This window comes from Eubalaena glacialis, chromosome 14 (assembly GCF_028564815.1).
Source record: "Eubalaena glacialis isolate mEubGla1 chromosome 14, mEubGla1.1.hap2.+ XY, whole genome shotgun sequence".
NCBI lineage: Eukaryota > Metazoa > Chordata > Mammalia > Artiodactyla > Balaenidae > Eubalaena > Eubalaena glacialis.
In genome coordinates, this window is record NC_083729.1 from 22,685,678 (window position 1) to 22,711,967 (window position 26,290).

At 51.8% G+C, this 26,290-nt stretch overlaps 1 protein-coding gene across 2 annotated transcripts; it reads left to right on the forward strand.

Annotated features, from left to right (window-relative positions):
* Positions 1-22,246, forward strand: FOSL2 (FOS like 2, AP-1 transcription factor subunit). 2 transcript variants are annotated; one of them, XM_061211392.1, is made up of 4 exons: positions 1-953; positions 10,873-11,124; positions 15,590-15,697; positions 18,156-22,246. In XM_061211392.1, the coding sequence occupies exons 1-4, from the start codon at positions 852-854 to the stop codon at positions 18,675-18,677; spliced, it is 984 nt and encodes a 327-aa protein (XP_061067375.1). In that variant the 5' UTR covers positions 1-851; the 3' UTR covers positions 18,678-22,246. The 2 variants fall into 2 exon arrangements, with proteins under 2 accessions (XP_061067375.1, XP_061067376.1); XM_061211393.1 differs by lacking the exon at positions 1-953 and adding an exon at positions 3,014-3,092.
* The last annotated feature ends 4,044 nt before the right edge of the window (positions 22,247-26,290 follow it).

Sequence of the window (26,290 nt, forward strand, 5' to 3'; positions counted from 1 at the left end):
TGAGGTACAGGGGCTGGAGAATAAAGAGTGTGGAGTTGAACTCGTGCCATTGTAGTGACTCATCTCGGGCAGAGCGCTGGGGCTCCGAGCAAACCAGCGAGCAAGCGAACGGCGTTCGGCGGGGACAGAGAGAGGGAGTGAGAGAGGCGCGGACGGGCAACGCGGGCCCGTCCGGGAGCGGGCGCCGGGGAAGGGGTGCAGGTCCGGGCGCCGCAGCTGTGGCACGGGGAGCGGGGCCACGTCCCTCTCCGCGCCGGCTCAACTGGAACCCCACCGTCCGCGGGCCGGGCGCAGGCTGCCTTCTTCTAGTCAAGTGTCCGAACCGCTCGAAACTCCGGCGGCGAGTCGGCCACAGGAAGTTTATTCTCAGCTCCTTTTCTAAAAGGAGGAAATAGAAGTTTCTCCAAGCGGGCAGCCTTTCTTTTCGCCTTTTTTTGCCCTGTCTGAAATCGGGGTTCCCCAGACGTGGCAGGCTTGACTCGCCGGGCTCCTATTCTGTTTTACTTTCCAATTTTTGATTGAGCCGGCGGTCCGGCCTGAGCTCCGGTTGCGCGCGGGGGCGGGAGGGCGCGCGCAGGGGAGGGACCGAGGGACGCGCGGACTTTTTAGTGGGAGGGACCGGGTGGACAGCCGGACCCGCAGCGCTCGTAGAGCAGGAAAGAAGTGCAGCGCTCGGCGCTCGGGGGGCACTGTTCCCGGGGTGTCGCTGCCGAGGGGGAGAAGCCCGGGAGCGAAGACTAGAGCCCGAGGCGCGGCCCGCAGGGAGCCAGCGCTCAGCAGCCGGTGCGCGGCCTCGGCGAGGGCGGGGGAAGAAAAACACCCTGTTTCCTCTCGGGCCCCCACCGCGGATCATGTACCAAGATTATCCCGGGAACTTTGATACCTCATCCCGGGGCAGCAGCGGCTCTCCTGCGCACGCCGAGTCCTACTCCAGTGGCGGCGGCGGCCAGCAGGTAGGTGCGGGGCCCGGGTGCACCTGGCGGCGCGGGCGGATCCCCGCCATCCTCTCGCCGCCACTGCCTCTCTTGCTTTCTTTTCCATTTCTTGGTTTGGCGAGAAAATTCCTACGGGCTACCGTTGTAAGTTCTGGATTTTCGTCTTGTCCTGCCCACACCTCCTTTCATCCCCTCTACCCGCCGCCAACACTTTTTTTTTTTTAAACTGGAGCGTTGAGCGGGCTGGAACTGCCAGCAAACCCTATCCTTCACACTACATCTCATCCAGACTAGCTCCTGGAATTGCAGGTCCCCTTCCCAGGAGCCTGTACCTCATCTCCCAGGAATCCACCTCCATTCTCCTCTCTTTCCGTGGTGGAACAACAACAACAACAAAAATCTTTGCACCCACGGGCCCCTCCCTACATCTCGGGACCTTATTCTTGCGAAAAACCCTCTCCTTCTCTCCCCCGGCCCCCATCGGTCTTAATTTCTGAAAAATGTTGGGGACTCGGAAACATGGTTGGGCTCCTTCAAGTAATCCGGAGTGGGCGCGGGTTGTCGCTCTGGGAATCAGGTGCGAAGGTCAGGAAGGAGGAGGTCAGCCTTGATTGGCTCGGCTGCGCCTAGGTGCCCGGCGCCCATGCATCTCCTGTTAGGGTCGGAGAAGGAGTCTGCACTGCCACCAGAAGGGGCGCCTTGTGGGTCTGGGAGTACCTTGGGGCAAGGACGCCTGCAGAGAGAAAGGGGGGGGGGGGAGGGTGGAGAGACCTCGCTTGGGCTCCTGAGTGGTTCTGGAAGCCGAAAAACAACTTGTTTCTAAAGCAGGCGGACTGGTTTGCACTGGAGGGATTGTGCGTGCGATCTGTCTATAAATACCAGAATAAATAAATACCAGAAGGGTGCTGCTGGGTTGGTGGTGCTGGTGGGGTGCCTGTCCTCGGCAGCAGCCACCCCCCGACCCCGAGGCTTGTGAGGGAGCTGGCTTAACAAACAAGGCCACTAGAACCTGAAACCCGCCTCAGTCAGGATCTGCAGTCTGTAGCCAAATTGGCTGCAGCAAGAGTTGCTCTGGTAAGGCGGTGGCCTTGGCCTCTATACGCCAGCCAACCAGAAGGGGCTGGGGTGGGCTTCCAGGGAGGAGGGACCCTGATGGAGAATAAAATGGAAACACGGTTCTCTCTGGTAACTGAAGAGGGGTATCTTATTCCAGACTGGCTCCCCATACCTGGTGAGTCCTCAGAATGGCTTTTCTGTGTCTTCCCTCTACCTGCCCTGGTGTCCCCATAAGCACCACTGTAGAGAGCCTAGTCTGTGCATTGAGGGTGCAGTCAGTGCACCCCTAATGACGAATACCAAGGTGAAGAGTTTCAAATCTTGTTCCAAAGTGTTTGATTTTGTTTGCTTTCCAGCCCCATTGGTGGTTTGTATTGAATCCAGCTATCGTTAGGCAATGGGTTAGAGTCATTCCCTCATTCTCCGATTCAACAGCCCCCAAAAAGTCCCTCTCTGCCTCTCCGAACCAGGAAGGGTTCTTTTGATTTCTCATCTGCTCCTTTGGCTGCCGTTTCTGTGGCACTCATCATTGAAATGTTACAACCTCGCTGCCTGGCTTTTCTCAGACCCTGGGGCCTGGATGGGAAGTCAGACCGGACATCAGTGCCCCAACTGAATAATCTGTGTCACTAGGGCTTTGAGCCCAGGATGTGAGCGGAGGCAATTCCCTGTTTTGGAAGAAAATCAGACAGGAAACCAGTGCTAGGCAGAAGGAAGAGAACTCAGTCCAGCAGAGTGTAATGGGGCCTTATTACCGAAGCAAAAAGCAGCTGTTGGCTAATTCCTAGCATGCTGTAACACATGAGGATTTTGCAATTAGTAATAACTGGTGCACAGGGTTCTTGCATATACGCCTGCCCATTCGGCCCAGCAGCTTGAGTGAGGCGCCTTTCAAACCAGAGGGATTGGCAAGGTAACGTAGCTTTGGACAAGTTTCTCAGCCTATCCACTCCTGAGGGAGGGGGTGGGGGGAGGGGGGGAGGGAGGCAGGGTTTTTTTCTATCATCTCTGTGGCTTTGAGCAGAGCTGTTCTGTGGTCCTAAGGACTGACGCGAGAAGCTTTTGTTACTTCACAAGTCTGTGACCCCACTCTGGCTCAAGGTAACTTTATTGCATACCAGATAAAACCTGTAATCACTTTATTTCTCTTAGCTTCCTTTACGGGGAGACTTTCCTGGCAGTTAGTGATGGGCCTTCTTCCTTTTGTGGCATCTCAGCGGACCAATCAGTGTAAGAGCATTCTCTGGTTTCACCCTGGGCAAGTGAATATTATTTTTTTCTGCTCTCTTTGTTTGTGGGGTCTGATATTCCTGAGAAGTTTGTTGCTGTTTACTCAACCTAGAACTTTCCTCTCCTCTCTCGCTTCATAAAGCTTGATCTTAACACATGGCCATGAGTTTCAGTGACTTGGGGAAGGTGGTGGGGGGCAGATAACTCTGTTGAAACCTCTGTTCTTGTATATGGCAGGAACTTGAAGCATGAAAAATATTTCCTGTTCCAGTTATAGTTTTAATCTCAGACGTTGGTCATTGGTGATTTGATTTGTCTCTAATAGTTGCACACACCTCCCCCTCCTGGCTTTTTCTTTTTATTGTTGTTGTTGTTGTTTTCTCGCTCTCCTAACTTTCCTAGGAAAACACCTCCCAGATATATGCCCTGCCTGGCTGCGCGACTCTTAAACGGTTTCAGGCCCTGAGCATTACGCAATTCAGCCAGTTACACAAACATAGGTCATTTCATAACTTGTTTTCATCAGCTGGGCCCCCTTTTAATGAAAAACAAAACAAAAACAAGACCCAGAACTTTTCCAAGGCTGCCATTTGTCTGTTCCTCAGATAACTTGTGAAAATAAATCAAGGGGGACAGTTCAAGGAATACCAGACTAGCTCTCTTCTTTGGCAACCATCCTTTTCCAAGACACACACATACACACACACACACACACACACACACAAAATTCCCCAGAGTGAACTTTTGCCAACTGTACCCAGGCTGGGACATTCCTCACATCAAAGAACTTTTACCAGAAATGACTGTGATTCCCAAGTCAGCCCCAATCATACCTCTCTAGTGCCCCCTACGGGACATTCTTAGAAGAACTATCTGGGGAATGTATTTTTCCAGCCCCAGAGAGTGTTAACTTGGTGAGTTTTCGGAATTCTTAGGATTTTTTTCTTTTTAATCCAGGTCAAATAAATGCCTTATATTTAACAGTGGTTAAATAGGAGCTGCTTGACTTCGAGATGCAGTTTCTTTTCTGATTTTGTTTTGTTCTGAATAAAACGTGGTTGAAAAAGGAGTGCTTTTTTTCTTTCCCTATTTTGATATCTGTCAGCACAATGTCTTCAAATTCCCAAGGCTTGCTTTCTTGATATTGTTTGTATTAGGGCATTGGGAATTTTATTTGGGGAGGTGGTCTTCAGAATTGGTGGGAAGGTGGGAGGTGTATATTAACGGTCTGGTGCCTTTTTTTTTTTATTTTTGCCTTGATCTCACAGATGTTGTAGATTAGGATCAAACGAAATGTTATCCCAGGAATTTGTCTGTTCCGCTGATTCTTGATGGTGGAAGTCAGTGTCACTGTTTCATCAAAGTGAATGGGGTGAAACAGCAGTCATGTATTGTCTGAGTGGCAGTTGAATTTTCCTATCCAAACTCCTGAGTGCATTTCCATTACTTTATTTCTGCCTGCTTCATTATGCAAGGTGAGTGTAAAGTTAGGAGCCTCTGTTTTTTTCTTTTCTGTCTTATTACAAACACACCCGAACTTATGCATCCAAATCACTGTTGTCCCCTTCATTATTGTTCCTTGAGAAGACTAAATACTTATTTGAATGCTGTGGCTATTAGTCAGATTCAGAAAGGTTTTACAGCATCCCTCTTTGGGATTGCCTTCAGCAAATTCTTTTGAAAACCCTCCCTCCTAACATATCTTTGTCTTTTGAGGGTGAATTTGATATTTGGAAGTTATCAAAAGATCTGACATATAAAGAACCAAGTGTGATGTATGAGGTCTGGGTGATCTGTCTGGGTCCAAAGCACGGTGTGACCCCGAATCCTGTTGGTCTCCATCTCAGGAGTCTTCCTGGGACAGCAGTCACCAAGACAAGGCACACCAAAAGCAGGCACCTTTGCCACCTCTACCTTAGATTTCCCCACTCTGTTATACAGGAATAAAGGTACTGATTTTGAGAATTCGGGAGGCTAACTTTCTGGTCTATTTGTTGAAAGAAAGAAAAAGAATTAGTGTTTTATGGATATGTCTCATCTGTGTTGTATGTGGTGTCTTTTGATGGCCACAGCATTTCAAAATGACGGCAGCTGCCCTGATTGAGGCAAATATATCTGTTCCAAACCCCATTCGGTAACTCTGTCCCTCTTGGACTCACTGGGCTGGAGAGGGAAGGTGTAAGACTCCTCTTGCCCACTGCTGCCTCGCACCCTGTCACGTGGCAGTGACTTGGCCATGCTCACCTGCTGTGGTTGTAGAGAAGATGAGATGGCATCCCCTTCCCATGGAGTGCACAGCTGTCCCAGGATTGGTGGAGGTACAAAAGGGATCCACAGAATGGTGGAGAGAATCCTCTCATGCTTTGGAGTGGAATTTCTGTCCAGAAGGGCCCTGGGAGGAAAGACACTGGGGAACTTGGTGGAAACTCTGTGTTGGTCACCTTATTTTCCTTGCTTTTTTCTTTTCTTCTTTGCTGTTCTTCACCCTGGCAGTTAGGTGAAGAAAGATAGCATGATTCTTTCAAGTGAACCTGACAGGAGGCAGATCACCTGAGATAGTGTTTGTATACTTTAAAATTTGGGGAAATCACGAGTTATTAGGACCATTTCCATGGTGAGCTAAGTGGCTTTCCTCAGAGAGGAATGAAAGGTCAAAGGTCAAAGTGATGTCCACTGCAGAATCTGTGAAAATTGGTTGAATTCCAGATAGAAGGCTTTGGAGAACACCCCACGTTTGGTAAAAATACAGAGCATTTGAGTCAAACTGGACCTCAACAGGGTTCTTCTGGGGCATTTGAGGCAGCATTTGCCCTGCCCTCTCCTCTTCCCCAAGCCAGTCTCCTGGGATGTTGGAATTTTCCTTTTCCTGTGCTGGGAAACTAAAAAAAGGGGTTCTTAAGAGAAAGAACCCAGTCTCTTCCCAGATATGCATAATCATTTCTGCCTGCCGAGGCAGGTCACAGGTATTCATGGGGTTCATGGCTCGAGTGCTTTGTGGCCCAGTCAAGAATCAGTCTGATGGAGAAATGCCTGGCTGAGGGGATGGACCCAAAACACCAACTCTGACTTCCATCTCAAATGCCATTTCTGCCCAGCTCAGGAGTTTCTGGGATAAGCCCTGCCCCATCCACGTCTGCAGGAAATAGGAACCCAAACCCTACTTCCTAGACCTTTCTGCAAAAGGCCGTGGTTGTGACCCTTATTTCTGAATCCAAGGCCCTGCAGAGTTCAGAAAGGTCATTTTCCCAAATTAGCAACTGCTGGGCTACAGGGACCTCTCTGACCTGATGAAGTTGGGTGGCCCTAGGGGCCCTGTGTTCTGAGCTGTCTTTCTCATAGGCAGTGGGAGGACACACGTATTTACTGAGCGGCCCCACAGCTCCCTTAAATTCAGGATGCTTCAGGATAAGGAGGTTCTGCTGCCCAAAGACCTGCAGCAAGGCTTGTAAGGCTTGAACTTTGGCTTCAGGTTCCTGAGATTCAAGCTGTCTAGTGAGAGTCCATCCCTTGACTCCCTGGATTAGAAGAATAGTTGTGATTTTTTGCTTTCTCACTTCCTCTCTTTATTCTTTTTCCACCAACCTGAGCATGAGAGATGAGAATGATCCTCTAGGACAGGGGTTGCCAAACTATGGCCCAAGTATTTTTGTAAATAGGGCTTAAGAGAGCACAGGCACGCCTATTTGTTTACATCTTGTCTGTGGCTGCACTCACGCTACTATGGCCGAGTTGAGTAGTTGCACCAGAGACCTTATGGCCCTCAGAGTCTAAAATATTTACTATCTGGCCTTTTACAGCGAAAGTTTGCCAAGCTGCTCTAGGAGGTCGGTGGGGGTGGGGGGCAGTTTGTCCTTTTATAGGCATTCTTGCCCACCCAGAAGTCAACAGGATGACACAGTGAAAGAAAGCATTTGGAGGCTCTGCCAGGCTGGAATACCACACAGCCATCCAGCATCTTCAATTCTGCCCCTAGAGGAGGAGCTTCCAGGGGGGCTGGAGAGCCCCAGGGGAGTCAAGTGAGGGTCCTGGGTTACCTCCTGTAGCCTCCCACTCCCAGCACACACCTGGTGCTGCAGCAGGGATCAAACCACCCTAATGCCCGCAGCTGGGAAACCCCATCTTGGTTTGTGTTCAGTGTTAACCCGTTCGTAGAGAACCATGATTTCTCCCCAGCATGACATTTGACTGATTCTTGGGTCTGTTGTCAGAGAAGAACGCCAGGCTAACTTCTGGGATCCCAGACTCCTAGGCCCACCTCTTCTCTCCAACCCCAGTGTCGCTTTCTGAAAAATACCTTTGGAGTTGAGACAAGACACATCTGCCAGATCTCACTTAAACTTTTGTGTGTGTCTCAGAGAGCCTCCTCCTGCAGACAAAAGCCTTCTTTATTGGAGCCTCAGTCCCTTCAGGGGCTAGGACGTGTTTTCCTTGCAGTTTAGAGCCAGTGTGTTATCCAGATGGCTTTACCTCCCTCTGAAACAAGTTGTACATGCATTTAGGGGCAGTCATTACCTACTGCCTTGTTTTTATTGCTGTCTTGTTTTGTCTAGACCAAACCACTGCTGCAAGGAATCTGGCTGATGGCTGGGCACGGCCTTCTGTAGACCTGCCATCACAGAGTGAGTGGGCTGGAGGGCCCCGAGAGGGGCTGAGAGTCAGCCACTTAGTCCTAAGGGATCTTAGTCTCTCAGCTTTGCTTCAGGTTTTTGGCTTCCCTCTCCCAGCCTGAAATGGGAGCTCTTTTGTTTGTTTTTTTGGAATGAGGAATGAATTTCTTGGGTGCTTTCCTGAAAGGAAAGCTGACAGTTCCCCCACAGAAGTGGAAGGTCACATTAAACCATCCTGCTGGATGCCTCGGGTGTCTTTCAAACCCAGAACCGGACTTGGGGAGAGAAACAATAAAAATGTTGGGTGCTTCCCAGGAATGAGAAGCTGGCAATTCTCCCTGGAGCCACCCCTTTTGCACTGTAAATGCACAGACACTTACAATGATGATGCATGATGATGATGGTGATGGTGGTGATGGTGGTCGTGATGATGACGATGCCACCTGCCACTTATTTGGAGCAGCATTTCTCAACCCTGGCTGCACATTAGAACCTCCTCAGGCATTTTTAAAAAACACCTTATCAGAACCCCACCCCAAAGCAATGATTTTAGAACTGTAATGGTGAGGCTGGCTCCGGCATTGGTGTTTTTAAAAAGCTCCTCAGAATATTCTAATGTGCAGCCAGGGTTGAGAGCCGCCGGTGTGCTTTTATAGCCTGTGACTACAAGTAGCTACTTATTTAATCCTCATGATAGTGCAGTGAGTTTGGTGTTACTACTCCCCTTTCCAGACGGGGAAACTGGGTCCTCAGTGATTCACCAAGGCCTCAAATCCAGGCCTCCTGACTCAGACTACTCCCCATTCTCCCTCCCAATCCCGCAGCCCAAGAGAAACATAGCTGCCTGGGCTTTAGTGCTTCTGCACACACTCAGCCGCTCACGTGTTCTCACTGCCCTGCCTCCTCACAGCCAGCCCTGGTTGTCTGTTTTTCCTCCTTGAAGATCATTTCCCACTTGTATCCTTCCGTGTTCACTGCACCCTGCCCTCCTTCACACACACATACCCAGATACACCTGTTACTTTTCAGTCAGCTCCGGATAAAAAGTCCAGTTGTCTTTGCCTTGGGAGGTGACTCAGAATCCATTCATTGCACTGGGCATCTCTCCTCACGGACTCCCAGAATCCATTGCGCTGGTAACTTCACAGAATCCCAGAATCCACTGCACTGGGCAGCTCGCCTCACGGACTCCCAGAATCCATTGCGCTGGTAACTTCACAGAATCCCAGAATTCATTGCACTGGGTCACTCGCTTCACTGAATGCCCCTGCCCTGGGGCCCCAGGGCAGTCTGGGAGGTGAGGCAGCCACATTCCACCACCCAGACTGGGGTCAGGCAGCTGGCAGGGGAGTGAGCAAGGAAGGGTCCACAGCTCCCTCAGCTGCAGTGAAGTACTCTAAGGTTCACTTTATTTACACAAAGGAACCCGGCTGTCGTCACCAGGGGCAAAGACCGTGGTGGTGGCAGCTGCCGTTGCTGCTGGCGCTTCTAATCCTGGTTGGTCTGATTGGGCCAATATAGGGGAGATGCTATAGCATCCATGCTAATGGCAGTGGGATTTCATCTGGGGTCAACCAGACCTGTGGGGCGTCCTGGGTGAGGGAAGGTCTGTAGGGACCCTTGGTGGGGATGACCCTGATGCTCTGTCCGAGGGCAGTGGGGATGGATACCAGCACTTGGGGCTGGATTTCGAGGCAGGAAGAAACAATGCTACAGAAGCTTGTGTTGCACTGTATTTGAGAGACCTAGCCTCTTTGTCAGGCTGAACTGGGTTTGAATCCTGACCCCACTGCTTATTAGAACATGGCCTTGGATAAGTTACTTAATCTCTCTAAGCCTAAGTTTCTGCCTCTAAAATGGAGATAATGGTAGTTCTTACCTCAGAGGGAAAATTAATGGGATAATCTAGGTTAAACACTACCATGGTGCTTGTCATTTAATAAGTGCTCAGTAAGTGTTAGTTATTATTGTTGTCATCATTTCATCCACCAAGTTAGGGAAGAAAGGATGTGCAGAACCTTTCTGTGGCAACAGGAATCATCCGAGGCTGAGGGTTTCAGGAGGGGAGCTCTCCCAAAAATCTGGAAGTAGGGGATCTTTCCCTTCTCCCTCCTTCTCGCTTTCTAGTAGCTGCCCTGAAGGAAGGTCAAGCCCAGCTGCTGAGGAGCATGGCCCATTTTAGCTTTTGTACTCTGTCATCATCTTATATTTTAAATAGAATGCTTCCTGCAGCATGTTCCGCAGAGCTCTGCAACGTGGTCTGGGCATAAATTAAGTGACAGGGAGAAAACTCAGAGCTAGCAGCAAAGTTTCGCACAGACACGCCTGTGAGCACAGATAGATAGATATGTAGATAGATAAAGAGAGACACAGTGTGTCTGCCCCAAGCAAGATGGGGGTGAAGGTCAAGGAGGACAAGGACAGCAAGGGGAAGTCTGGCAGCAGACGCTACCACTTTCAGTCTCATGGGTCAGAGGACATCTTTTCATATACCTGGTCTCACCCTGATGGGGTCACAATCCCATCATGAACCTGTTTGGAAAGTAACAAAAGCAGACATAATAACCTTCCTGGTGATCTTCGTTGCTGCAAAGCAGTTGGTCGGCAAATCTCCTCAAGGGATCCTAAGCTGGTACCCTGGGGAATAATGGCAAGTGACCCAGAAGCTCAGGAGGCCCAGATGGAAGGCCTGCTCTCCTGCAGATGGGGGCCTAGCTGGCCTGGAGGGCTTCAGAGAGGGCCTGCTGAGTGTGAGCTGCTAGGGACCACATCTATCCTAGAAACCATTGGGGATATGACCACATCCTCGCTGAGCCAGTTGGGGATGGAGTTTCCAGGACCTCCGTCAGGGAGCAGATCTGACATGGGGGTCCCAGGAATAGTTAAGATCCCCTTGATTCTTGGATGTGCAGGAAGTCCACCCAGTGTCTTGACCTTGGCTTCCCAGCCTCTGACTCTACTTTCTGCCAGTTTTGGCCTCCTGGCTCTGCTTGTCCTGTTCTGCAGTATTTATTGGCTCAATCCTACTTTTCTCCTCATTTCAGAAATTCCGGGTAGATATGCCTGGCTCGGGCAGCGCCTTCATCCCCACCATCAACGCCATCACGACCAGCCAGGACCTGCAGTGGATGGTGCAGCCCACGGTGATCACCTCCATGTCCAACCCGTACCCCCGTTCGCACCCCTATAGCCCCCTGCCGGGCCTGGCGTCTGTCCCCGGGCACATGGCCCTCCCAAGACCCGGCGTGATCAAGACCATTGGCACCACCGTGGGCCGCAGGAGGAGAGATGAGCAGGTACAGTTCCGGTCAGGAGCCGCATCAGTGGCTTTCCAGGCCTTATAACACAGGGTTTTGCTGAAGACTGGCAGGGAGCAGGGTCGATGTTCTGGGAGCACTGGGGAGGTGAAGGAGCTCAGGACCCTCATCAGTGGAGGCAGAGCTAGAGACCTGAGAGTCAGGCATTTCGCCTGTGTCCCTTAGAATCTCTGAGTCTTAGTTTCCTCGGCTGCAAAATGGAGATAGGGTCTTGCTGGCCAGGACTTGCTGCCACCTGAATGAGATCATGGTGGGAAAGCGCATAGTGAGTGGTGAGGCGTCAGCACGTGGGCAGGACTTAGGCCCTGCCTACAGCAGTATCATTCTCTGATCCTTGGTACAGGGGCCACAGGACAAGCAGCCAGTGAACCCTGGCTGGGAGCTTTCTGGGGAGTCCTTAACTGTCTCCCAGTATCTGGTAGATACCCAGCAGTCCTAAAGCCTCCCCCCCCCCCCATTCTAGACCAGTACTGCCCACACTACTTCCATTCTCCCTCCATGTTTCAGGCCTCCAACTCAAGGCAGGAGCCCGTTTCAGGTGCCTGGGATGCACATTCCGGAAGTGGAGGGACTCTGGGGTCTTTGGAGTCTGCTCAGCTGCTTGAGCTCCCAGGGCTGTGGGTGGAGGTGGTCAGATATCATCTGCCTTTTTTTTTCCTCAAGGGGCTCAGCTTTGAGCAGGAGTCAGCCTGGCTGAGAGAGACGCCAGAAAAGGGTGGGGCCTCTGCTCTCTACGTAGCATCTACCCAACACTCAAAAGGCCCATTGTCTGCATTAACAGATTACCAGGGCAGCGATGGCCCCCTGCTTCCCAAAAGAGAAATCAGAGTCATGCATAATTCCAGAAAGGAGGGAATGAGCCTTCCAAGAGCCCCATCTGTCCCCCTTCACAGATGACACAGCCAAGGCCTGGACACAGCTACCTCGGGCTACTTGGCAAGTGAGTGGGCAAGCGTGGCCTAGAACCAGGCCCCTGGACCCCTGTGCGGTGCTCTTTCTACGACACCATGCCACCACAAGTCCAGGGAAGGGAGATACTTTGGCAGTAGAATCCCTTTTTCAAATGAAATGTTAGCTTGAAGAATTACTTCAGTTACAGCTTTGGAACCCCTCCCCATTTCAACCACTGTCCGCCTCCACTCCTTGTTCCAATACAAGGACCTTTCAAACGTGGTGCCCAGTGGATGATTGAAGATCCAGTGCCACTAGTCCCCAGGACACTTAGAATCACAAGGGTCACTGCGCTGAGGAACCGGAAGCTTTCACAGGAGCCCCGTTCCTCTGAGGACAAAGCTGGGCCTTGTATCCATTACATGTTGGTTTGTTCTATTAGTGGCAGGGCCCTGTGCAGGGGCAACATGGAGAGGTGAGTGTAATAGACAGTAACAGACACAGCTCCCGGGTGCTGTCGGGCTTCTGCTGCTGGGGCAAGTGGCCGATATCCCCCCTCACTGCTGCTTTCCATACCTGTAGTTATAAATATTGCAATAGCAGTGATCCTAAGGTCCTCTATAAATGTGCTTCCTTCAGGGAGCCCAGGGTGCTAAGCTTTATAGTCACTGATGATTTGGATTCTCCCTGTACATAAGGGACCCCTGAGTGAGAGCCAGGCTTGTGAGGTACTCTTGGGTTAGCAGGACAACAAAACAAGATGTGCTGAATACTCTTCATCCTTTTCTGGACCTAGCTCACACCAAATTTAGAAGTTTATATCTGGAAGAGTCTTTGGAGACCAGCTTTTTTATAATTTTCAATAATTATAGAAAATTTAATAATTTTCCCTCTGCACCTATTTTACAGATGAGGAAACTGAGGCCCAGAAAGAAAGGCCTTGTCCAGGCTCACACAGTGAGTTAGTAGCAGAGCCAGGACTGGAATCCACCTCTTTTGACCTTCAGCCCTGTGGTTTTCCCACCACGCCACCTAGGCATGCCATAAGACAATTTGGAGAATTTCCTTCCTTTCTTGAGAGGGAAGGAGAGAGCCAGAAGTGTTTTATCCCATGTCAATTAGGAGTTCAGATAATCATCTGGCAGCTTGGAGGAAGCCTAGGTGGTAGCATCCTAGAACGTTGGCTCTTTGGGTTCCTAGCCCTAGGGTCTTTTCTCAGAGGCTCACTTCCGCCTTCCCAGCCTCCCCCAGGGGGAGGAACCTGTTACCAGGGGCTGGCCTGGTGCCTCACTGCCCTGCTCCGGAACCTGCCCCAGAGGCTCCCTCTGAGGCCAGCAGTGGCGGGGAGGGGCGGGTGTGTGTGGCTTGTGGATGGGTACGTGGTGGTGCTGACACACTCAAGTTGTAACCGTGTTGTCACCACCCCTGAACACTTCCTAAGCCAAGAGCTCCCACAAGTTGCCCCACACCTCACCAGATAGGGGCGAGACTTCTAGGGCAATTGGGAGGCCAAAATTTGTCCAGAGGCAGCCAAGGGGGAACGGAGGCCAAAGTGGACCAGGACCAGCTCTCCATCTTTTCTGCCCCTCATCAGTGAAGGAGGAGGGGGGCTAGCTGGGCCTCGAGGGTTACCCTGGTAGCCTTTCAGTGCTGAGCCCTGAACCCACGACTGCAGCAGGGTTACCCTCTTGGGCTCAGGTTGAGACAGGGTTAGGAGTAGCAAGTATTCAGGGCCTTGGCCAAGTGGCCTTGTGACCTCAGCCGATCCCCACAGAGAACAGGGTGCCTGAATCTGTGGACTCCGGGTCTCCAGTTGATTTGCTGCCCAGTGAGTGCAGAAAAGGCATCAGAGAGGAGACCTCTGAATTGCATCTTCTTCTTTCTAGCACTTTGTAGTTTAGAGAGGACTCTCACACTGCATCTCATCTGATCATTGCAGAAACTTTGTGGAAGGCAGGGCAGGTCCTATTAACCCCATTTTACAAATGGGGCTCTGAGGCTCAGAAGGGTCAATAATCTGTCCAAGTCCACCCAGAAGTGCCACATCTGTGTTTGGCTCCCAGCTGCCTGACACCTCTCAGAAGAGAGACTGTGGAGCCATTGGCTTTCCTGGGGAGGCGGAGGAGGGGGCTTAAGGAGGGAAGTGGAGCCAGGACTCCAATGTGGACTCCAAGACCGGCTCTCTGGAAGGGGCCTGAAGACTAACAGAGATGTTACCGCTGGATGGGCTCAGGTCAGTGCACACCATCTGGAGGCTGCTGCAGGGGGTGAGGGACACAGTGATGCTGTGCCCTGTGCAGGACATCACAGCCACACACCTTCAAGGCTGCAGGGAGCGTCCTGGGGACTCTGGCCTGGGCCCAGCCCGGGCAGTGGCTCCCTCCCTCACAGGATGGCTGGTGGTCCAGGCAGCATCCATCAGTGGGGCGGCTTCTCTCTTAGCCCCTCCAAAAGTGACTTTGGCCCTTTCCCCATGTGTCCCTTGAGGGTAGGACTCAGGTCTTATTCCCCCAGAATCTTCTAAGCCCCAAGTACTGTACTTGGCATCTTGTAGGTGTGCCGTCAGTCTGATGACTGAAGGGGTGGTCTGTCCTTTTGAACTGCTTTCTGCCTTGGCCCCCAGCCATCTCCTCACATCACCTCTGCGAGGGGCTGGTGGCCCTTCTCTGGAAGGGGGTCTCTATGTAAACAGAGTGTCAGCCCTGATGGGGGAGCAGAGTTCTTGCCCGCTGGCCTGAGCCACGGGTCCCTAACCAACCTCACTGTGAGGAGCTGCAGGGGGAGTTTTGTTCATTTGGTTCGTTGACAAATCTCTAACCCCTCAAACTGTGCCTGGCGTGTAGAAGGGCTCGTCGGTTGAATGAGTGGATGTGGTGGGCAGCAGGGTTTAACCTGCCTGAGGGCCCCTCCTCCTTTTGCTGGTCCTGTCCAGCCCGGCACTGTGCCAGGCACACTGGTGAGTCCTCGGGGTTGAACTGTGAGCAGCCAGCACTCGAGGACTGGCAGAGGGACTTGGGAGTGGGTGGCCCTCCCTCTGGCAACAGAACATGCCCCCCTGGGTGGTTCTTACTCTGGGCCCAGCTCCTTAATCGAATGGAGATAATGAGGCTTGCAGAGCAGGCGGAGTGATGGGGAGGCATATTTAGGCAGAGCGGAGGAAGCTGCTTAAGTGAGTGGGGCAGGCCTGGCACGAGGGGTCTCTGGGGGAAGCAGTCCCAGCTCATTCTCTCGGGCCTTGGCACTGAATCGGGGCTGACCTGACACGTGCTGCCATCATGCTTGGGCTGGTGAGTCCCTGACCCATGGCTGCCCTGTTCTCCCTCAAACACGTGACATCACCTTCCGGTGGGGTTCAGCTCTAAGTGCCCTCCCAGGCGTCCAGACAGCAGTGAGCCGCATGTTCTGGGCCTCTGAGCCGTGCTCCTCTTGCCTTCGGCCCTCCCCTCCCCAGTTCCAGAAGGGCTTCTTCCCCTACTTAAAATGCAGTTAAAAGCCAAAATGATGGTGAGCCATTTATCCGAGCCTAACCATGATCCTTGACCTTGTCCTCTAGCTGTCCCCTGAAGAGGAGGAGAAGCGTCGAATCCGGAGGGAGAGGAACAAGCTGGCCGCGGCCAAGTGCCGGAACCGCCGCCGGGAGCTGACAGAGAAGCTGCAGGCGGTGAGGAGCTCTGCGTGGGGTGGGCGCACTTCTGGGTGGGCCAGAGCAGGGACCCCAGGGCTCCTGGCCCTCCCCCCTCCTCCTTGCCCCTAGTGGCTGACATGTGAGTCAGTGCAGACAGAAACATTCCTTCCTTTTAGCACATGGGTCAGCACTGCCCTGATTAAAGGAGAGGGCTGGGGAGAGGGAGCTGGCCTTTAGCACCAGCCTGGGCCCAGAGAGCATTGGACAGGCTTCTTGGGCCTGGTACCCTTTCTCATTCAGCACCTGAGCGATCCCTGCACTGAGACCTGCTGGGGCTCCTGGGTGAGGGATGGCAGAGGGTGTTGGCATTGCCGGGCCCGGGAGCCAAGGCAAGTCCAGACCTGCCTCCTCTGGGGCTCCTCTTCCCAGGGTGCCTGCCACCAGCAGGAGTGGCCCGGCCTAGCTTCAGCCATCTAGTCTGGGCGGGCGAGCATTGTGGGGAGCTGCTCTCTGGGCTCCTTCACCTCTGCAGGGGTCGTGACGCTCTCTAGGTCTCATGGAGATGGGTCACGTGCAGCTGAGCTGTGCTATCCTGGGGTTTTCTCATATCCTTCGTGGGTGGGAGGGTTCCCTGCCTCTGCCCTGAGCCTGAAGCTGTCACCTTGGTACCTCATTCTGCCCTTGTGAGTCATTCTCCCCTGCTGCCTGATTGCCCACACCTGGGCGCCCATGGCCCTACCCCTCCCTCTCAAAAGCTTGACCTGACCAACGTCACGTAACTCCCTCCAGAGCCCCGCCCTCCAGGATGGGCCGTATGCCATGTGGAGGAAACCCAGAGCCAGGACTAACTCTTCTGGGTGGAACGTGTGCAAAGTGAGGAGATGAGGGAGACTCTGTTGGCAGTCCCTGCAATGAGCAGCCAGGATGGTGCTTTGGAAATCATTGCCTTGCACATCCTATTCCTTTAGTTAATCCTCCCAGTTACCATTCACCTGCTGCCGCTTCCCTTTGTCCATCCTGGAGCCCTCGCTCGTGGGTCTTGAATGTGCACTGCGTGAATTCCGTGATGCCTGTAGTAGTGCCCTGTGGAGGTGTTAGAGTCGGGGAGGAGGAGCGGGAGTGCTCCAATGTCACGTGAGGCAGATCCGTTAGTGATCAGCACTCCCTGGGGAGACTCCCCGAGCAGAGCCCTCCCTACCACTAAGCTTTCAAGGAGCCATGCCCCCTGGGTCTACCCCAGGTGCTTCTGCCACCAGCCCCAGAAGAGCCTGCCCCCTGAGGCCCCGCAGCTTTCCCCCCACCTCCCTAGAAGCCTCACACCCTACTCCCCCGCGCCTCCCCACCTACGGGCCAGCCACCCAGGCCCTGAGCCACATCCTCCACAGGAAGCCTCTCATAAGCTCATGACGTTCATCAGACCCTTGAGACAGATGGAAACTTTTTTTCACTTCGGAATGTGCTGTACTCTGCTTAGCGAAGCTCTGGCCCATGTCATCTCGTTCTCAAACAGGAATCTGTGTTCAGGAAAAGTGGGGAAGAGGCTGGTGACACATGCCTTTCCGTATTCCATAACGACCCCCTGCATGTGCATCTGTTGCTTCTCTGGCTTTGTGTGAACGGAAGGGCTGAGGTCCATGCCAGCCTCACATGCCCGCTCAGGCTGGCAGGGGTCTCATCTGTTAAAGCACAGGGGCTGAACTGAATGTTCTCCCGGGGTTCTGTGAGTCCTGAAACATATGCTTTCTACTTAGAGCAAAAAAGGGAAGAGGGACGGTGAAGATCCAAACGGGATGGATTGAGCACTTCCTATAAGCCAGGCACTGTCCTAGGCTTGTGTGTGCAGACAGAAATCTCCACTGTCACGCAGCTTAGAGTTTAGTGTCGATGTGTCCACGGCGAGCTGGATGGGGTTGAGGAGGCACGAGGAGAGAGGGGTGGAGCTGCATGCTGTGCTCCCTTCCCCCACCGGATCTCACTATTATTCACCCCTCAGGGGTACCGGGGGGCGGTCCTGGCACCAAGGCAGAAGAGCGTAGTAGCATATGGACTCTGGAGTCAGCTACATTGGGGTCAAATCTGGGCTACCCTACCTGCTTGCTCTGTGGCATTGGGCAAATGATTAAACCTCTTGGAAACTCAGTTTCATCTGCAAAATGGGTTGCTGATACCTGCTTCAAAAAACTGCTAGGTTGAATGAGATCATGCCTGCGAAATGCCTAACACAGTGCCTGGCACAAAGTGAGTGCTCGATCATGACAGCTACAATTGTTGATTCACCCTTCCTCCAAGCTGACCTTCCTCTTCTCTCAGTCTGGAGCTTTGGAAACAAAAGGAAATCTTAAATGTGCAGGTGGCTCAGAAGCAGTGGGGTGTGAGCTTGCTGCCTTCAAGGTCTGTCCTCTGAGCACGTGGCTGGTTTTCCCTTTCTCACCCAGATTTGACAACCCCCCAGCGCACCCCCTGCTGTCCCTCACATACCCCTCTTCCCCTGCAGGAGACGGAGGAGCTGGAGGAGGAGAAGTCAGGCCTGCAGAAGGAGATCGCCGAGCTGCAGAAGGAGAAGGAGAAGCTGGAGTTCATGCTGGTGGCCCACGGGCCTGTGTGCAAGATCAGCCCCGAGGAGCGCCGGTCACCCCCGGCCTCCGGGCTGCAGGCCCTGCGCAGTGGGGGCAGTGGAGGGGTAGGCGCCGTGGTGGTGAAGCAGGAGCCCCTGGAAGAGGACAGCCCCTCGTCCTCATCGGCGGGGCTGGACAAGGCCCAGCGCTCCGTGATCAAGCCCATCAGCATCGCTGGGGGCTTCTATGGGGAGGAGCCCCTGCACACCCCCATAGTGGTGACCTCCACTCCTGCCATCACTCCAGGCACCTCGAACCTCGTCTTCACCTACCCCAGCGTCCTGGAGCAGGAGTCTCCAGCGTCGCCCTCTGAGTCCTGCTCCAAGGCTCACCGCAGAAGCAGTAGCAGTGGGGACCAGTCATCAGACTCCTTGAACTCCCCGACTCTGCTGGCTCTGTAACCCAGCTCCCAGGGGGGTCCTCGTCACTGCCTCCTTCCCAGGGACCAGCACCTTTCAGCACTCCAGGGCCATGAGGGTAAGAAGGGGACCCTGCCAGAGAGCTTCCTGGTTCTGGGGAGACCCAGGTGGGATTTGGCGGTGAGGCGTTGGAGGACTTGGATGATCTCTTGGAAGTCACGGGACCTCCTCCCTTGTTCGTCTTGCAAAGCAAATCCTGTTTCTTGAAAAACGTTGGAGAACTTGGTTTGGTGGACCCGGGCATCTCTCTGGCTTCTGAAGAGCCTGAAGCTGGTGTGGACCGTTCCCGTCCCTTTGTCACGATATGTCTCTGGAGTGATGGTGTCTTTCTCTGCCCCACCAAGCATGCTCAGTGCCTTTTGGTTTCACCTTCCCACTATTTGCCCCTTCCTTCCCCCAGTGTCAATTTCACTTCCTCTTGGTTTTTATCAAATTTGCCATGACATTTCATCTGGGTGGTCTGAATATTAAAGCTCTTCATTTCTGGAGATGAGGCAGCAGGTGACTCTTCTGCTGGGGCTGACTTGTCCAGAAGGGGACAGTCAATGTGCAATGTGCAATGTGCAAAAACCTTTCCTCCCCTGACACTCCCGGTCCACCACCATCTCCAGAACCACCAGCAGGGCTCCCTGAGCTCTCAAGGAGATGCCGCCATCGCTGGGAGGCTTGGAGGACCCTTCCTCCCCATCCTCGGAGACGGCTTTTGGAGGAGCGGCTTGGCCAAAAGACAGGGTGTGAGTGAGACAGCCGGGGCACAGATTGGGTTTGCCAAATGCCTAATTACCGGGCCAGGAATAGTGCCAACAAGCCACATGGGTGTCTTGAGTAGGACGTCTCCTGTAATTACTGCCTCGCCGTTCTGCCCCGGACCCTTCTCTCCAGACCAGGGAGACATCTCTCCCTAGGAGCCACAAATCACTCCAAGTCCCTGCTGGCTCTGCCCTCCCCCACCCTGTCTCTCAGGGTGATGCCACCCACGGACGTTTAATGAGCGTGGGCCTGGCCCCTCCCCAAGCCTCAAAAGCGCCTCTGCTGTGGACAGAAATGCAGGGGGAGGAAGGAGGGAGGCAGTCGGAGTCGGGTTCACCTCGCAGCAGCCCCAGCACCTGCTTCTCACCTCTCACCCAGGTGCCTGTTCAACCCCCTGTGGTCATCTGCTACCTAATGGATCTAGCGCTTTTTCTTTTACACTCCCCTGCCCCCTCACCCCAGTGTGCTCCTCAGATCCATCAGCCAGTTGTGAACAGCTGGCCCAGAGCTGTCACTGTGGCTTGCAGCGTACATGCCGTTCTTGGGGGCTGCTGAAATCAGAGATGAGATGTGTTGCTTCCCGCTGCAAGCTAGCTGCTCCCTTCCCATGGGGTGGGGGGCAGGGAAGGAGTCCTCCAGCCTCGCCAAGAGCACAACTCAGCAGAGCTCAGCGTGGTCCCCACCTCCCACCCCTCAAAGCCTTTTTCTCCCCAGGGTTGATCTTCCAGAATGAGTTTCTGCTGGGCTAGTGCTCTGAGGGAGACCCCGCTATTGTGATTCAGCTCTAGAGATCATTGTATGATAATTTAAAACTATATAGATATTATTTAAATCAACCCAGTGGGGGTTAGAACTCAAAGTTGGACTCCGGGGAGAGAGAAAGAAAGAGAGCAGTGACATGGTTCCCTGTTCCCTATTCCCTTCACGTACCCAGGCCTGGCACGCCGGCCGGTATTTAATGTCCATTATCCACTTGCCATGCACTAGACACACAGAATGGAACAGCCGAATGCCTAAAATACACAGACCGCTATGACTGGGAGTGACGTGTGGAGAGATAGGGCATGAAGAGAGAGGAGATTAAAAGAAAAAGTATTTTGTCCCCAAATGCTTTAAAAATGTTATTTCCCACATTCCTTGGCTGTGACACTGCCTTCCCAGTTCCCCAGAGGTTCTGGGAGCAGCGCTCCTAATAAGATTGGGCCACTGGGTTTCTCTGGCTTCAGATTAATCAAGGATGCAGAAGTCAGCGAGGAGTAGCAGGAGATGGGCAAAGAGAACTGGGGTGTGCTCAGCTCTGAAAGGCTTAATCATCTCAAGTGGTATTTGTGGCCAATTGGGAGCCATTTGCTTCTTTTTGCATATATATATATTTCTTAAATGAAGCTGCTTTCTGGTGTTTTATTTCTAAAAGTCCCTTTGTGCCCCACTTTGCACAGCCCTGATCCCAAGGCAGGTCCCGGTATGTGACTTGGGGCCGGGCTGGACATGCCTGAGACAGTGTCTGGCTTTCGTTCTGATTTCAAGCTGCGTTGGCTTTGGGACCAGCAGAAAGCAAAACCCCAGCCGCCCCTCAGGATCTTGAGGCCTCTGAGCTGTGTTTCTATTCAGGACCCTCTAGCTTTGTTCTGGGAGGTAGTCTGGCTTCCCCAAAGCCAGAGGTTATTCGGAGAAGGCTGAATATTCACACCTAACGCACTAGTGTATCCTCAGTCACTTCCTCCTGGCTGTTCCCCAAGTTCACACCAGACCCAGGCCTGCCTCCTCCTCCTCCTCTTCCTTCCTTCCTTCCCCCTCCTCCTCCTCAGGGAGCAGCCGCAGGGGGGAGGCCTTTGTGCTTGGGCAGGGAACCCTGTGCTCCCCCTGTGTCCCCAGCCGTGAGGCAGCTGGTGTGGACTCCAGCTGGGCTGCAGGCAGCTCTGGGATGGCATAGGGCAGGCACCCCTTCACAGGCTGGTGTGAAACACACCGTCCCCTTGGCCACCTGGCTGGCCTCTCTGGGAATAGTCCTCTTCCTGGCTGGGTGGATGGGGGCAGCTGCTGACACAGGAAAGAGAGGAGATCCCAGGTGAAGTTTAGGCAATTGCCAGAGCCAACTCAAAGCAGGGAGTTCACTGAGGAAGTTTTCAGAAAGAAATCATTGTTCTGCCTGTGAGACAGGCCAGGTGTCTTCACTGTGCCCAATCACACTAGCATCTCAACGCCAAGAACCATCAGAGGCTACTGGTTCCCTTTCTCAGGCCTTGGGGAAAGGAGTCTCCTCTCTGCTCCCACATGGCTCCATTTTAAGGATGAGCTCAACTTATAGGCATTGGGACTTTTCTCCCATTTCCTTGATGGACCACCAGTGCTTCTCGCAGTCTCATCTTGTAACTTTCAGGTTGATTTCCTCCTCTGATGAGACATCCACGTGGCCTCTTTAAGAAGGAAAAGAGTAACACCTACTCTGTGCCAGACGCTGTGTTAGGCACTTTTATATACATACCTTCTTTAGGATGAGACTGAGCGATGAGGACTTCCCTTATTAAAAGCCCACAAGTAATGAATAAACAAAAACACTTGGAGGTGAGAAGGTCTTTCTCCAAAGATCCAAAGCAAAATTGCCTTCAGTCCAAGGTTTGTTCTCAAAGACCCACCCCCTACAATATCCTTCCACCTCTAAACTTGTTTTCCCTGTGATGTGCTCCTTTGCACTCTTCAGATGGTTGACCTGAGTTTTATAGAATTTGTGGACCAATAGGATACGCGGTGTGTGTAACTTTCTTTTAAAAACTTAAGTAAAGGGGTCTTGCTATTTTCTGCTTGTTGAGTCTTCTTGGCATTCATCTTAAAAGCCAGCATCTCACTATTTATTGACAGGTCGTGTGTGTGTGTGTGTGTGTGTGCGTGTGTACATTTCTAGGTGTGCCCATGTCCTCCTACACCTTTTAAAAAGGAAACCCAGTCACCCCACTACCTATTTGACATCTCTTCATGCTTCTAGTATTTTGGTCATACATCAAAAAGGGTTTTAATTTTTTAATGCTGACATGTTCAGGAGGAGCTGGGTCAAATTTTGAGCGGGGCATGGGAAGGGGAGGGGGAGAAGAAATTGACATTTATTTTATTATTTATTTTAAATGTTTACATCTTTGTGTTGTACCAAGCCTGAATAGAAACAGATAGCATTAAAATGCTCAGTTCCTCTCTCCCTCTCTTTCTTCTTTATAATTTTTTTAAAAATTTAGGCTAATGATACTTTTTTTGTTTCTAAAATGATTTGTGACTTGTGCTGTATAAACTGTATAAAAAAAGGTCTGTTTTTAAAGATGGACTGTCATTCCTCTAGGGACAGTGGTCACCAAGAAGTCTACGTTGTAAGAGAACACAAGGGAAGATCCTGCCCTGTTCCTCAAAAATTATTTTCTCTGTATGATTAAAAGTTTATTCCATTTATTTTAGTTTGTGGTTACTTGATATTGAGGAAGAAAATCTTTGCCTTTGTATAAAGAATAGGTATCAGGGTGTCTTTTCTGCAGTGAGAGATGTATATATAGTATTTTGGATATAGTGGACAATCATAAGCTTTGTGCATCTGTATTTGAGGTATGTCAATGATGTGGAGTAAAGACTGCTATAAGATCCTGGAGGCAAAAAAAAGTTGTACAAGATTCCTACAGCTTGATGGGGAATTTAATTATCTTTCTGAGCACCTTGTTTTCTTTCTTTTTTTAAGTATTGGTGAAATGGTCCCATTGGAAAGGCTTCTAAATAGGCCTCTCCAGGCAGGGCTGTGAGCTCAAAAATCTTTGTATACTTTTGAAAATTGAGGAGTAGCTCTGCTCTAAAGCATCTCTGGTGGTGTTTTGTTGTTGTTGTTCTGTTTTGTTATTTTACTGTAATACAAGCCTACAGTATTTGCACTAAAGAAAGCTTGTTAGAAAAAGCTTGCTGCTATGGAAGAGAGAACATATTACAACTTTTTTTCCTTTTTTTTTTTTTTTTTTTTGGTTAGCTTCTCCACTTTCAATTGAGTAGCATTTTGTAGAATAAAATGAATTAAGATTGAAGAGCCTCTGATGGTTGGTTTATTCTGTGTTCTCTTCCCATCTCTCCTGTCGCGTCTCCTTTTTTCTTCTAGGCTTTTCTACCTTTGGCCCCGTGGGCAGAGTTGGTCTCTCTGGTGGGAGTGGGGAAGCAAGGAATGGCTCCCCGGGAACCTCTTTCTGCAAAACTGGGAGGTGAGCTGCTGGGAGGGGCTTAGACCTTCTCCACCTCCTTTCTCTTGCTTCTTTCTCTTCTTGACCCTCTCCAAACCCTCCCAGTCCTGTTTCCCACTTCTCAGGGCCTGATTCTCAGCCGGCTGCCAAGTGCAAGCCACTAATGGTTCACAGTGCTGTCCCTTCCTGGGGGTACTTTGGATTGTATTTCAACAAGGTTGACTCTGGAAACTCAAGAATCTTCAAAAAACCAATTTAAGGTATTGCTCAGATGGTCCAGGTGGTCACGTGAGGTCACGCGCAGGAAAGGCCTCTGGAAACAACCAAGGTGTGCAAATAAGTGGGATGATCACATCTCTGGACTTCCTTTTTGAATAGACCCAGTTTGTTGGGTGTGGAACACTGAGAAGTGGCAGCCAGATCCCATTGCCCTGTAGACCGGGAAACCCCGGGGTAAATGGGGGAGCATCTGTTCTGGGTGCTCTTTCCCTGCAGTATAAATGGTAGGGAGACACACCTGTAATCAATTAGCGCTCGCGATGGTTGGCAGCTGCTGAGAGTCAGGCCCTGAGATGACACCACTTGCTCCTAATCTGCATAAGACGAGCCCAGGGTGTAGGCCTCGTTTCCTGGAGGACCCAAGAGCACTGGCCTGTGAGTCACAGGGGCCCTGAATCCTAGGCCTGCCCCCACTACCTGTAACCTCTCTGAGCCTTAGTTTCCTCTCTGTAGAGGGGGAGGGGAACAATAATACTATGAGAGCACCCGCATGGGAAGGATTCCCATATCTCCTTTCCCTTTCGAGAGGGCCTGGAATATAAGGGAACGGGGCACTCAGAACTCTCAGCACCGGGCCTCCAAGCCACCTCTTCTGCCTGAGTAGACAACAAGGAAAGGGTCTGGGGTGTCTCAGGGGTACCTGTATTTTCCTGAGCAACTGATGTGTCTCTTTGTGAGTGTCAAGGAGGCAGGTGCTGGGAATGTTCATGTCGGCTTCTGTCGGCTTTCGGGATTCTGCTGTCCTGAGAGAAGCAGGTGTCTCTGCTCGCCTCTCGTGGCTAGGCGCTTCTGTCACATTTTTCATCTTCCAGTAACACTTCAAAATCGACTTCGTTTGTTAACATTCCCACCTCTTCACTCACGTGGCAATTAGAGAGGTTGATGGTTGCCAGGCGCTTATTAGATGGAGTCATAAGCAGTCCTGTTTCTTTGGGTGGCTGTCAATGCCTTCAAAGCATGCAGACAGCTTTTTAGTCTTTTATTGAGAAAAACAATAAGGGGCCACCTCCACTGGGCTCTAACCGGGTCTGTTGGGGAATTTGCAATTCCTGCTGAGTCTAGGCTGTCTTGAACCAAACTGGTTCAGTGACCTGGGCTGATGGTAAACTCTATTGATTACATTTCCAACAAAGTTGGAGTTCTAAAGATTAAGCGGGGTTCTCTCTCTCTCTCTCTCTTTGTTCACTGGACCGCCGCTGAATAAGGGCAAAGGAATTTCTCCTGGAGCTGCTATTTTCCAAGGCTGTCAGCAGTGTTTGTCTCTTGGGTTACTGAATGAGACACGTATGTGAAGGCATAGGAGAAGGTATGAAGTGCTGAAAAAAAAAGGAGGAGACTTGGTTATAAAGTTGACTGATGCAACTTGATTATAGCACGGCCACTGGGCTCTGGGCTCCCGGGCCATGTTTGAAATGAAAGGATGTGATTTCCCTTTGGGTCCTGTGTCTTTAAAAGATGGACGGGTACTGGTATGTGGGCAGCCCAGCCCCCACCCCCACCCCCGCGGCTGGTCCAGGGCCCTGCCAGGCCTGCGCACAGCAGGCCCCAGAGAGGAGGGCTGACGGCCTCCCGTCCCCACCAGCCTGGCACTTGATCCAGGATGCTGCTTCAGCACCTGCCCTTGCTCTCTCTGACGGAGTCTGTTCCCCCCGTGACAAGACAACAAAAGGACGGTTTCCTGAGACGCTGTGAGCTGTTAGGACAAGTCCACCCGCCATTCTTTACAACCAGCCTTCACCTTTGCCGGGACCTGCCTGGAGTGGAGAGAAACTGTAGCCTGTGACTCTGCTCTTTGGGGCAGGATCGTCCTCCTTCCTCCCCACTGGGCCCTGATGGACAGACGGCCCAGCGAAGCGTCTGGGGCGCCATCCACAGTCTGCGAGTTGTTGTCTCTGGGAGGTTCCCCTGGTTTAAAGGAAAAAATAAAACCTGCTTCAGGCTCCACCTCTGGAACTAGAAACTCCTTAATCAAACGAAACACCTTAACAAGTCCTTGTTAAGGACTCAGCCAACGGAGCAACAAACCAAAATACACACATTCAACTGGTTTGTAATGGTGCTCAGCTGAATGTCTCTGAGGACACTTTGGAGTACCCCAGTCCTGATCCAAAGGTGAAACGCAATTTTTAAAATTGAGGTGAAACTCACATCACATAAAAGTAACCATGTTAAAGTGAACAATTCAGTGGCATTTGGTACCTTTACAATGTTGTGCAACTACCACTTCTATCCAGTTCCAAAACATTTTCATCACTCCTAAAGGAAACCCTGACCCATTACGCAGTCACTCCCCATGCCCCCTGCCTCCAGTCCCTGGCAACCACCAATCTGCTTTCTGTCTCTATGGATAAATTTAGGTAGTATTTT

Coding starts and splice junctions, on each gene's coding strand:
- FOSL2 (XM_061211392.1), top strand. CDS start 852: ATGTACCAAGATTATCCCGGGAACTTTGATACCTCATCCCGGGGCAGC. Junction 954..10,872: donor GTGGCGGCGGCGGCCAGCAG/GTAGGTGCGGGG, acceptor TCCTCATTTCAG/AAATTCCGGGTAGATATGCC. Junction 11,125..15,589: donor GCAGGAGGAGAGATGAGCAG/GTACAGTTCCGG, acceptor CTTGTCCTCTAG/CTGTCCCCTGAAGAGGAGGA.